The 12,728-nt window shown below is 52.4% G+C and overlaps 1 protein-coding gene across 23 annotated transcripts in view; it reads left to right on the top strand.

Moving 5' to 3' along the window:
- Ncor2 (nuclear receptor corepressor 2) overlaps nt 1-12,728 on the top strand; it is a 160,456-nt gene that overhangs the window by 97,399 nt on the left and 50,329 nt on the right. For 22 of the 23 annotated variants that reach the window (XM_035443336.1, XM_035443333.1, XM_035443334.1 and 19 more), the window contains 3 exons: nt 618-716; nt 10,287-10,441; nt 11,364-11,536. In XM_035443336.1, coding sequence (XP_035299227.1) covers nt 618-716; nt 10,287-10,441; nt 11,364-11,536 — 427 coding nt within the window. The remainder of the gene's footprint in view (nt 1-617; nt 717-10,286; nt 10,442-11,363; nt 11,537-12,728) is intronic. The other variant, XM_035443337.1, reaches the window with a different exon arrangement.

Below are 12,728 nucleotides of genomic sequence, written 5' to 3'. Positions count from 1 at the left end.
GACTTGTCATCTTACTACTCACTGCCAGGCCAATAGGGAGGTTAGCACCTGCCTGGGCTGGCAAGCACACGGTTTCTCTGGTGGGTCGTGGGTATGGGCTAGGGTTGGCTTGGGGAACCCTGGGGGCACAGTGGTGTCTGGAGTCTGTCCCACCCCACAGTCCTCATGGTCTCTCTGGCTTGGCACTAGGTCAAATGACAGGAATGGACATCTCAGGCACATGCATCCATTGACACTTCTTGTCCCAGATACTTCAGTTCTGGGAGAGATTGTTCAGGTGTCAGGGAGGGAGCACAGAACCTTGTGTGGCATAGGCTGGGTTTATGGAGCTCTATGTACCTGAGGCCTGTTGTGATGTCATCACTTCAACCTACAGTTGAAGGACAGGACCTATGTGGATAGCCTGTGACTCTCTATTGTCACTCCATGCCAGGCTTTGTCCTGTGTCTTTCTCATTCAAAATAACACACTTGATTAGCATGATCATATAAGCTGGTTGAGATTGGCCAGGGTCACCCAGTTTGTCATCAGAGGAACTAGTATTTGAATTCACGCCTCTGGCTCCTACTCTGAATTTTCCATGCAACACTCCTCAGCATCTTCTCTCTGTCCCACAGACAGTGGCTGAGTGTGTCCTGTATTACTATCTGACCAAGAAGAATGAAAACTACAAGAGTTTGGTGAGGCGGAGCTACCGGCGCCGAGGAAAGGGTCAGGTAAGAGATGGTGTGGGTTGCGTGGCATTGGGGCCCAGGCCCTTGCATTCAAGAGTCACTTGCTGGGTGGTCATGAATCCCTCATGATTGGCACTATACACCATTAGGGGTCCCTGTATGGCATCTGACTTGAAGAGGACTTTTGGCAGTGCAGCCACTTCTGTCTTAGCGGGGGCATCCCTGGTTCATAGTCCTTGTGGTTAAAAGGCCACATTCAGGGTCAGAGAGATGGCTCAGCAGTTAAGAGCATGGCACAGCTGGGTACGGTGATACATGCCTGTAATCCTAGCACTTGGGAGGCAGAGGCAGGTGGATCTCTGTGAGTTTGAGGCCAGCCTAGTCTACAGAGTTCTAGGACAGTAAGGACTACACAGAGAAACTTAGTCTGAAAAATAAACAAGAAAAAAAGGCGGCAGGGGTAGGGGCCGAGGGCAGCACTGGCTGCTCTTACAGAGGACCCAAGGGTGATTTTTCAGTACCCACATGGTGGCTCACAACCATCTGTAACTCTAGTCCCTGGTGTCCTCTTCTGGTCTCCATGGGTATCAGGCACATACATGTGTAGAGATATACATGCAGAAAAAAACACCCACACAAAGTCAAGGCTGCCCAGGACCATGGGGTAAATCACAAAACTTTCTGAACTCTGCTTCTTCACTAATGGATATTTGAGAGGAGACATAGTCAGTGGTCACCATGCAGTTTTCATGCCTTGATATCTAGAGTGCCAGCAGCTGGCAGCTTTTCATTCTGCTCTCCGTCTCTATAAATAAAGCTTTATTGGCTCACAGCCATTACTGCACAGCCTGCAACCTACAGTGTCACTGTCCACCTTTAGGAAAAGTTGCCTGATCTCTAGAAGACGTTAAGTAAATACAGGCAATGCATAGGACCCTGCTACACAATGGCCAGGGATTCTGGGAGTGTGGTGTTTGGGAGTTAGAGTGAGGCTGTGTGCTGGCCACCTTCCTCTCCCAGATGGGCAAAGGTCAGGCCCCTGGTATATTGGGATGGACCATCAAGAGCAGGGACTGCTGTCCCACAAAACAGGTGCCTCCCAGTTAACTTAAGCAGAGTGCAGACCCGGAGGCCAGTCTGCTGAGACAAGTGAAACACCCCAGTAAGAATGCCAGCAAGCTGATAAAGTGTCTGCTATGTAATTGTAAGAACCCAGGTTCATTCCCTAGAGCTCAGACCAAAGGCTGGGTATGGTAGCACATACTTGTAATTCCAGTGGAAGAGAGGTGGAGACAGGAGGATCTCCGTGACTTGCTGGCCAGCCAGCCTACCTGATCAACAAGCTATAGGTCCTAGAGAGAGACTCAGTCTCAAAATATGAGGTGGACGACTCTTGAGGAACAAGACCTGAGATTGACATCTGTCCTGCATAGGCGTGTGCACACAGACACAAACACACTGGTGTGTGCATGCTCAGTGAAACACCCAGGGCTGAGTCTCTGTCCATTCCAAACTTCAAGGATGGCTGGCTGGACTTGGTCTGTGGCTGTGGTTTTCCAGCTCATTTTATGTGCCCACAGTGAGCTGGCCTTCTCATGCTTCTGACAGATGTGTGATCCCACAGCTCTGTGGCACAGAGCAGTGGATAGACTAGAGGTTTTGCTGGGGCATTCAGGAATTTTTCTAGGCTGATAGACCAAAGGTCAGTTAGATACCAAGCAGAAAGCATGGTGAGGTTGGGAGGCATTAGGTCTAAGGAGACATGGGGCCCTGTTTAAATCTCCGTTCCCAGCCCTATAGAAAATAGAATAGATGCTACTGCCTGCTATGGTGGTAGTGCTCCTGGTGATGATGATGGCAGCAGTGGTAACAATGATGCTGCTGATGGAGATGATGGTTTTGATGATAATGCTGGTGGTCATGATCTTTGGTGATGGTGGTCATGGTGGTGATGTGATGTTGGTGGTGGCAGTGATAGTGATTGTCTTAGTTACCCTTCTGTTTCTGTGATAAAATACCATTGCCAAGGCACCTTACAGAAGAACAAGTTTACTCCGGTTTACCCTTCTAGAGGGATAGGAGTCCATCATGGCAGAGGCATGGCGGCAAATGGAAGATGTGATGACAAGAGCAGGAAGCTAAGGGCTTACATCTTGAGCCACAAGCTCCCAGCAGAGAACAAACTGGGGATAGCAGGTAGCTTTTAAGCTTCAAAGCTTGCCCCTGGTGACACACTTCCTCTAATAAGGCCACACTGCCTAAGCCTCCCTAAACATTGCTACCAACTTGGGACCCAAGTGTTCAAATGCTTGAGGGTATGGGGACCATTTCATTTAAGTCACCACAGTGTGATGCTGATGGTGATGATGGTGGTGAGAGCCTTAGTGGCCATAATAACAGTGGTTCAGCAGTTCAAGAAGTCTTTGGTGACTCCCTTTCTACTTAGAGAGCTGGGAGTGTAGATAATGGGGTATCCACAGGGGACAGACCAGGGGACAGACTCACTCCTTTGGCTGTGGGAACTGAGGGAAGATTGTTGTCCTGCTACAATGATCAGCGGTGTGGTCAGCCACACCGCTGCTGTGACACCATAGAGAAGTTGCATTTCCTAAGCTGGCTGCCTCCTTGCCTAGCCCACACACGTGTCCTGTATCCACCCTCCCTCCCCCAGCCCCATACTGTTTCCATATCTGCCTTGGTGGGATTGAACTGAGAGGAACAGAGGCAGAGAAGTGACCATGGGGACATCTGGGCATTTAGCACCAAGCCCTTCTGAACACATTGGGATAGATGTCTGTGGAGATGTGGTTTACCCCCTTCTCTGGTGGTCAGAATGTCCGGTCCAAGCTCTATAGTTCTTCAGAACCTGCTGCTAGTGACTCCGAGAATCTCAGCCCTGGGGACTAGCCCTCAAGCAGAGAGCAAAGAGGTGGGAGGAGGGTAAGGTGAGCCTCAGGCATCCTTAGGGTCCTTTCTTTAGTGTCCCTACATAGGCTGAGATGGCTAAGGACAGGGTAGCAAGTGCTTCCCTGCAGGGCTGTCTGGCCAGGTCTCTTGGAGGTGTCTACTATGTTAGTGTCTTCCAACTGCCCCGAGGTATCCATGCTGGCCTGGACCTCTGTAACCCATCCTTCCCTGTCTGTCCCTCACCTGCCCTGTGTTAGTGCTTGTTCAGTGGACACACTTAAAAAACACAGAGGTTATCAAGTCCTCATGGAAGTTATTGGGTATCAGTGGTGGCCACCAGTGGCCTGTCAGCTCTCAGCCCACCCAGCCAATGGTTGCCTATATTCTGGGTCAAGAAAGAGGGAGCTCGGGAGCTGGAGAGATGGATCAGAGGTTAAGAGTACCGGCTGCTCTTCCAGAGGTCCTGCGTTCAAAACCCAGCAACCATATGGTGGCTTACAACCATCTGTAATGAGATCTGGTGCCCTCTTCTGGTGTGCAGACATACATGGAAGCAGAATGTTGTATACATAATAAATAAATAAAATCTTTTTTAAAAAAAGAGGGAGCTTTTCCTTGACCTCAGCCACCCATGGGTGAGGAGCGTAGCTGGCCGTTTGGAATGGCAGACTCACCTTGTTGCTTAACTAACAGGGTGGCTCCCATTCTAGAAGCTACTCTGGCCTCTATCTAGGGTTCAGGCTCAGGCATAGACTCTGGAGACAGTGACCTCCTCCCCCGTTCTTGGGAGCACGGTCAGGACCATCCTCTGGCACTTCCCCCCAAGCTGTCCCATTGGTTGGACAACAGTCTGATGGCCACTCCTAGTCCCTAGTCCAGGTCTGCCCTGAGGAGACTCACAGGCTGTGGTGTCACAACACTTTGATCTCTACATCCTAAACCCAGAGCCCACAGATGCCCAGCCATGACCAGAAGACAGATGCTATGACCTTCCTGTGGTGGTGAGGGACCTATGACTGAGCAGGCGTGTCCCTAAGACCAGGTCTCCTGGAGCATTTTCCTGCAGAGACAGGTCATGAGACAGGAAAAGTCTGTCCTGGACTCCTGGCCTCTAGGCCAGCCTCTCTTGGCTGAGGGGGACATTGGTGGTGAAGGCTTTGTCCTCACTGATGTCAGCCCTCACTTCCTGGCCCACGGCGTTCTGTCAGCTGCCCCTCTGACCCTCTATCATATCTGACCCTCTTCCGAGCTTGGCCACACATGCTGGCCACTCTCTCTGCTGCTGTGCATGGCTTCTGCTCTGGGCTCTCATCCTTTTTCTCTCTGTCACCTGTCTGGCTGCCTTCCTGTCTGTCCTTGTCTCTGTGACCCTGTGTCACCTCCTCTTTGTTCCCATCTCACCTCGTCATCCACCTTTCCTCTCTCACCCTCATGCTTTTTTTCTGGTTGCTTGCCAAGGGGCAGATGACCTTGTTCCCAAGCTGGGTCCAGGTTGCCTGCCCAGGAGCAGTATGACTAGCAGGCTGTTCCAGGGCAGCTCCAGACAGGCCAGGGCAGTATATGGTTGGCTGTCTTTCCTTGAGGACCAGCTAGCTACCCCTTGTCTGTGAGGTCACCAGAGGCTGATGGATAGGCCCTGTGTGTCAGACCAAGCCACAGAGCCCTGACTAGGCCATTTGGTTGTTGGTCACCAGTGAGGGAATGTGCTTATGTCTCAGACCTTAGTAAGAAACCTCTAGCCTAGGGCTCGTAGATCCTTGGAGCCAGGCTGTGGCAGGCCGGGTAGCTGCTTTATTGATATGTTCAGGGCAAGGCAGACCCATGCCAATTCGGGCTCAGCTGAGCAGACGCCCCTGGTTTCCTGCCCAGCTCCATGCTGAGTAGGGAATCTGCTCAGGATTGGCATTTAGGAAGCCCAGGAGGCTGGAGAGGCTGAACTCTGTGGGTAGAGCAAGATGGGTCACTTCTATGGGAAATGAGGAAGGTTCAAGATGGTTGCCTGGGCCAGGACGCACACACAGCACGCATTGGAGGTGGGGAGTGTCAGTGTTGCTTGGACACGATCCATCACTCTAGGACAGACATCACCCTGGTGCTCCCAAGAGCTAGTTACTGCTTTCCAGATCAGTAGCAGCGGGAGTTGCCCATCAGGGAAGGCCCTGCTGCCCATGTCTGGGTCTGTTTTGATGACTTCACTGTGAGCAAGACACATGCGGTCTCTGGACAGCCACTTTGAGGTGATGTGGAGGACTGCTGAGGTCCTCCGGGGGCTACATGGACAAGAACAGCTTTCAGGGATCTGACCCCAAGGGCTTCTCTAGAAGGTACATGAGGGCCAGACTTGAGCAGTAAGAAGGAACTGGCCAGGCAAAGGCACACTGGGTGTAAACACCTCAGCCAGGGACTCCTAGTGGCCTCTTCTGAAGGCAAGAAGGGAGTGGTAATGTGTCTGTCTGTCTATCTGTAAGCAGATTGGCAAGTGTCCCCTCTATCATACTTTTCTATTTCCTTGAGACACAGTCTCCCACTAAGCCTGGAATGGGGCTGGCGGTCAGCATACCCAGTGATTTTGTGTCGTTGCCCCCTGTCCCCTGTCCCCAGCACTGGGGTTACAGGTGCACACAGCTATGTGCAGCTTTTGATGTTGGTGCTGGGATATGAACTCAGGTCCTTATGCTTACACAGAGAGTGTCTTTCTTTGCCCACCATCTTAGTTAGGGTTTCTGGTGCTGTGCTAAACACCATTACCAAAAGCAACCTGGAAGAAACAGGTTTATTTTAGCTTACAGTTCCAAGCACAGTCCATTTCTAAGGGAAGTCAGGGAACTCAAGATAGGTACCTGGAGGCAGGACCCGAAGCAGAGGCCATTTTTGCTTACTGTTTTGCTCCCTGGCTTGCTCAGCCTGCTTTTTTTCATAGCACCTAGGACCACCAGCCCAGATGTGGAACTGTCCACAGGCCATTCTGATTTTCTCCATAGCGATTCCCTCTTCCTAAATGACTCAAGCTTGTGTCAAGTTGACATTAAACTAGCCAGCAACCCTACCATGACTCACCCCCCAGCCCCCAGTTCATTTAAAATGGGGTTTTGAGGCTGGGGGGTATAGCACAAGGGTAAAGCACTAACCTGAGCCAAAGCTCAGGGTTCCATCCCAAGTTCTGTGGAACTCCTCCCCACACCCCCAAAAAACCAAGATTGGGCCACCACAAATGATGAATGGATTCCCGGGCACGTGTCCCATGGTGCTCTGTGGAAGTATCTTCACAGCAGACAGCTCAGGAAAGTGTGAACAGCTAGTGCTGGGAACCTCTGAGGTGTATATGAAGTGCCACTTGCCACTATGTAAATTCTTACTCCTGTCAGGCCTGAGTCGGGCCTCAGAGGGCTGCTGGAGCATACACCACATCCTGCCTCACTGTTCAAGCAGCGGGAATGACCTCACAGTCCTAGGCCAGCTAGATCACAGTGGCCACACAGCTGCACCTTGGAGGCATCTCATGATGTAGCCCCTCGTGTCTGTTTAAAAGCTGAGCTCTGGCCTGTTGTGGCAGTGCACACTTTTAGTCCCAGCACCTGTGAGGGAGAGGCAGATGGATCTCTTTGAGTTCGAGGCCAGTCTGGTCTACGAAGCAGGTTTCAGGCTAACCAGGGCTACATAGTGAGACCCTGCCTCAAAACAAAACAGTAGAATCCCTCTGGTCTCAAACCAACCATAAGGCATGTGTTTCTGTAATGACAAGGTGGCATGCATCATGGTTGGCCCTCACTATTCCACAAACTCAGATAGCTTCAGCATACCTTTGCTAAGGCTGAGCCTGCACCCTTGCTGTGTTTCCCTGGGAGGGAGGGAGGGAGTACTCAGATCAGGCATGAGGGGGGCTACCCCCAGCTGCTGTGTACTTCCTCTGCTCTCACCCCATTTCCTTCCACCCATCCAACCTCTCAGGTTCCTTTCCCTGCGCAGGAAGCCCTTGGAACTAACTCACATGCTGGGGCATTTGGTTTGTTGGTTCTTAGTAGTACACTGTTGAATGAATGAATGAATGAATGAATGTTAGTATAGCTGTGAACTGACAAGTTCTCCTATGTTTACTTTTGGTGCTGAGACGGAACCCAGCAGCTCCCAAATGCCTTCCCGTGGTCCCACAGACCTCTGAAGATCCATTGCAAGGCTGGGTCCAAGCCTGCTTCCTCATGCAGGAGGGTCTTGGGGATGTATGCCAGGCAGAGCTGTGTTTGTGCCCCCATGAAAATCTTCCCTTTGATCTCCCTCAGAACTCTTCAGTCCTGGCCTTGTCACTTCAGAGCATGCTCTATAGGGTTGGGCTCCACACTTTGGAGGCCTTGGTGACCCGTTTGTAGACAGGACTTTGTTTGAGATAGATAGTGTGTGCTGCCGGTCCACTAACCCGGAGTCCCCAAGGCTGTGGTGGAGTTCTCATTTAGCTATAGAATTTGCTAGGAAATGCTGTGTGACCTTGGATGGGTTGCTTTATCTCTTTGTGTGTCTTGTTCTTATTCTCAGAACAATTGTAATATCAGGGCTGTTAGGAAGAGCAAGCTCAAAGGGTATGAGAGGACACAGTCTCATCCTAGGCATGCTGTCAGCTGGCTTCTGTTCTTACAGCTGTCATGAACAGAAACCTTCAGGGGCTCCAGTGGGGGGCTGGAGCCAAGCCTAGGACCCAGACCTCACTGCCCTACAGCATTTATAGACATACACTATATGTCCATAGTGCTGTGATCTGAGGGTGGGGGCATACATGGTTACCCTGACCATAACTGATAAATTGTTGCTTGCTACTGCAAGCTTAGGAGTCATGAAGGATGGTGGCATTCTAAGCCTGCTTCTCCTGGATCTGATCTCCAAGCTGGGGTTGAAGTCTGGGCAGCCCTTCTGCCATGCAATATAAACACCCTGAAGTTTTTCCTTACTGATCTGAGGACCCCAGCAGTAGACTTGCAAGGGGCTTGGTGGACATAGGGAGCCTCAGAGTTAGCCTAGAGTCAGCTTGCAGCCAAACTCGCCCCCCATCACTTGCTTTTGTAAATAAAGCTTTATTGGCATATGGCAATTCCTATTTCTTCACACAATGGCAGAGCCAAGCTACGTGGGTGCCTTGGAGCTAGGGGTTGTCCAGCCTGATGTCCTTTAAACCCACCATTAGAGAAGAATTTGCCAGTTAGACTAAAGTCCCAGTCTGTAACGGGGATGCACTGGAGCCGCCTGGGAATTTATTTTGCTTTTGTTTGGATGGCTCTCACTATGTAGCCCTGGCTGCCCTGTTTAATATGCTGCAATCCTCCTGCCTCTCCCTCCCAGGTGTTGGGGTTATAGGTATGCACCACTACTTCTAAGTTGGGACATTTCAAATATTGATGCTGCCTCTAGCCAGGGATCATGGTGATCTTGGTGAGGTTAGGGTCCAGCAGCTTTTGGCATCAGGAACCATAGCTCACAGCTGCCCATGTGGGTACTGCAAGCCTGAGATCCCTAAGTACAGGTGGCCAGCACTACCAGCCAGCCTCTCGGGCTCTGTGATTTGCTAACCTCAAGGAGCTGGTCATAGGGGCCCAGCATCCGCTTCAAGTCTCCCAGGAGCCAGTAGGGACTACTAAGCACATGGTTTCATTCAGGCCAAGGCACTGTTATGCAGAAAAGTAAATCTCTGACCAGGGCAGTCTGCCCTCTCCTGTCACCCACATCCACAGGGGCTTAGCCTAGGCTGCAGGGACCCCCCACCTGAGCCTCTGAAGACATTGAGCTACAGCCCCTCCATGTGGGTATGGGAGATGCAGCTGAGTGGCTTGGGTACCATGCCTCTGCATGAGACAGCTCAGGCCAGATGTGCTAATGCCTGTGAAGTGCAGGCTAGGCAGCAGGGATTCATCCTGAACTGTCTTTCATCTCTTTGTGTTCTCCTCCCCCCCCCCCCCCCCCCCCGTTTCCATGGCTCACCTTGAGCACATGGAAAGGGGGCACTGTTGAACTGACAGAAAACCCGTTCAGTGCCAGCTTCAGGGGACTCTGTCTGCCAGAATGAGGTTTCTCCCCTGGGCTGTATGAAGGGTTAGGATCTGAAAGTAGGGCCCAGACTGGCTGACAGACATCTGGTGCCCAGCTGAGGAGCCAGCAGTCATGCATGGCTGCTTCTGGACAGAATGGCTGCCCTGGCCCCTCTTCTTCAGGAACTTGGAGTTCTTGGTAGTAGGGAGGGTGATTCTGATGATCCCGAATAGACAGCGTAGCCTCAAGAGCCCATGGTGACTGAACAAGTCAGGCGCTTGTTTTATGCACCAGTGTGCCACGATGTCCCTGTCTGTACCCTGTGTAGTCTAGTCCTGTAAAAGACAAGGCCCTAGGTGTACCACTATGTTTTCCTGCCAAGAAGGAACAATGGGGGCAGCTTTCCCTTCCTCTCCCTCTACACCTTGTGTTGGGGTGCCTGTCTGCACCTCACCTACTGTCCCCCTGCCACCCCTCCCCAAGGCCTTTCTGCAGGTGTCACTCCACTGGACTCAGTGGAGAAGGCAGGAATCGAACCCCTGTATCAAGGCATGGTGCTTTTCACACTTCACTCTGACTCCTGCCTCTCACCTGGCTGGCTTCTCAGTTGCCCTGGCCTTTGCGTTCACCGTCCCTCCCTTCCCCAGCTTCACCTGTCTCCCGTTTTCCCTCCTGCCTCTGCTCCCTGGGCTGTAGCAGCAGCAGCAACAGCAGCAGCAGCAGCAGCAGCAACAGCAGCAGCAGATGGCACGGAGCAGCCAGGAGGAGAAGGAGGAGAAGGAGAAGGAGAAGGAGGCCGACAAGGAGGAGGAGAAGCAGGACGTGGATAACGAGAAAGAGGAGCTCAGCAAGTAAGGCCCTGCAACTGCACAGCTCACACCTGGGCCCTGGGGAGTGGAGCCTGGCGCCAGTTTGGAGCCCCTGTCAGTTCTCCCAGGCCTTTCCTCCCGGAAGCCTTAGCCCCTGCTCTACACCCCTCCCTCGCCCTCCCGGCAGCTCCCCAGAGACCTAGGAGACTGATTGCTCATTTGAGCCCTGCTCCTGGACTCATAAATCCAGACAGCCACTTTGGCACTCAGCCTTGCCTCTCCCCCAAGGCCCCTACGGTCCAAGAGGGAGAGTGGGCTGAAGAGCCTCTGGAGGACAACATGGATGCAAGCATCTGGCGGCCCCCACCATCATAGTCAGCCCCATCGGCACCTGATAACCCCAAGCTAGTTGGGGAAGGTGGAGGGGCTGCAGGTGCCTGTGATGGGCTTGTGCATATCAGCCCCCCACCCCCCACCCCCCGTGTCTCTGCGGCTCCAGCCAGCATCTTTCAGGAAGATGAATGGGCAACAGAGGCTATAAATTTGCCCCAGTTGCTTCTGAGAAGCCGGGTTCCCAGGTCATGTGCTGCCACCCCCTACCTACACATACAGCTGGGCTGGGCTGCTATTCCCCAGGCATGTGTCCTGGGTACCCTGACAGATTGCTCTGTGGAGGCCCAGAATTAAGTCCTCTGTGGCTTAGTAAAAGGGGGCATGGAGAGTCCCAAAGACCCCCTAGCAGTGAGCACCACTTGAGTCCCTGCTGACATGTGGAGTCAAATGACCTGGAGGGGCTCCCACTGCTCTGCTGATACTAAGGTAATGCTGCAGAGGGTTGCCTGCCCACAGTGCCCTCTTTTGGCCTGCGCCATCTCTTCCTTTCTTTAGTTCTGATGGAGAGACCCAAAGGTCGGGGGTTTCTAGTCCTGGCTAAGCCTTCCTGGTCTCCTTTCCATGCTTGCAGGGAGAAAACAGATGACACTTCTGGGGAGGACAATGATGAGAAAGAGACTGTGACCTCTAAAGGCCGAAAAACTGCCAACAGCCAAGGCCGCCGCAAAGGCCGCATCACCCGCTCCATGGCCAACGAAGCCAACCATGAAGAGGCTGCCACCCCGCAGCAGAATTCAGAGCTAGGTGAGCAGGGGCTGGGGACTGGGAGGGGTTGGGACACGGGGAGATTGGCTCCTACTAGTAGTCCTTGAAGTTGGAATGAACCCCCTATAGCTGAGGACCTGGATCACTGTGGTTGGAGTTCAGGTCCAAGTGTTTGGCTGCTGAGCTCACTGTGACCTGGGGCATTCTCTCTCTGCCTCAGCATCTGCACATGCACAGAGAGAAACTACAGCCAAAAAGAATGTAAGATTCCAGTAGCCTAGAACCTGGACACAGGCAAAGCTTAGGACCCGGAAGAGGCTGGAACATTCACCCCTCCCCCACTCAGGCCAGGTTTGTTGTGTTAAATCAGATTAAGCCTTGTGGCCATTTCCTTGGGTGATGAGCTGGGTGAGTTTACCTGCTAGGAGGACAGTTTCCCAGTGGTACCTGTACCTTTATGGGTCTTGGTTTCCCTCGTCTCTGTCCTGGAGGGGCTTTATCCTGCCTGTGCTTGACAAAAAGGCTGAGCTGTAGTTCCAGAGACAGCCACCAGGGGCAGCAGTACGTACTCATCCTCTGCTGCAGGACATCTTGGCTGCCTGGGTCTTTTCTCAGATGAAGTGTTGGGAGACCTATTTTATTTCTCAGAGACCCCACTAGGGCCTCACTCCACAGACCAAGACAGGCGGTTTGGGCCTTTATTTTACATATTATATGGGCTTCCGGGGTTGTGTTCCTTACCTCAAGTCACTGATATAATTTGGGTTCTAACTCAGCCCCACTGGCTTGGTGGAAGTTTTCCAGAGGCACGCTTCCTGTAGGAGAGTCTTGTAAGCTCTGGCCTATGCTAGGATGATGCTGAGGGGTGAAAAACACACCCTGGGCATCTCTGGCTGCTCCAGAATCTTCTACCCTTGTTCTGTGAAGCTTCCCTTGGGGGTGTCCTTGGAAGGACAGGGTGGCCTGTGAGGCCCAGGAGTAGCCAGGAATAGAGAGATTGTCATTCCATTCCCTTCCTGCCTTGAGCTATTTGTTGACTCTGTCCGTTGGTTTGTATAGAGCACACTGTGCCTGGCACAGTTACCAGCAGTCCCCTGTCAGTGGGGGCTCATGGCTGGGCTTGAGGCAGGCCACCTGGGGAGCAGTTTGGAGAGCAGTGTGTAGTCCAAACAAAGCCACCTCTGCCCAACCTGAGCCTGGCTGTGTCTCTTCGGAGGGGCCTCACTGTCCT

This window comes from Cricetulus griseus, chromosome 4 (assembly GCF_003668045.3).
Source record: "Cricetulus griseus strain 17A/GY chromosome 4, alternate assembly CriGri-PICRH-1.0, whole genome shotgun sequence".
Lineage (NCBI taxonomy): Eukaryota > Metazoa > Chordata > Mammalia > Rodentia > Cricetidae > Cricetulus > Cricetulus griseus.
Note: the sequence above shows the minus strand (reverse complement) of the source record. Positions and strands in the feature narration are given on the sequence as shown.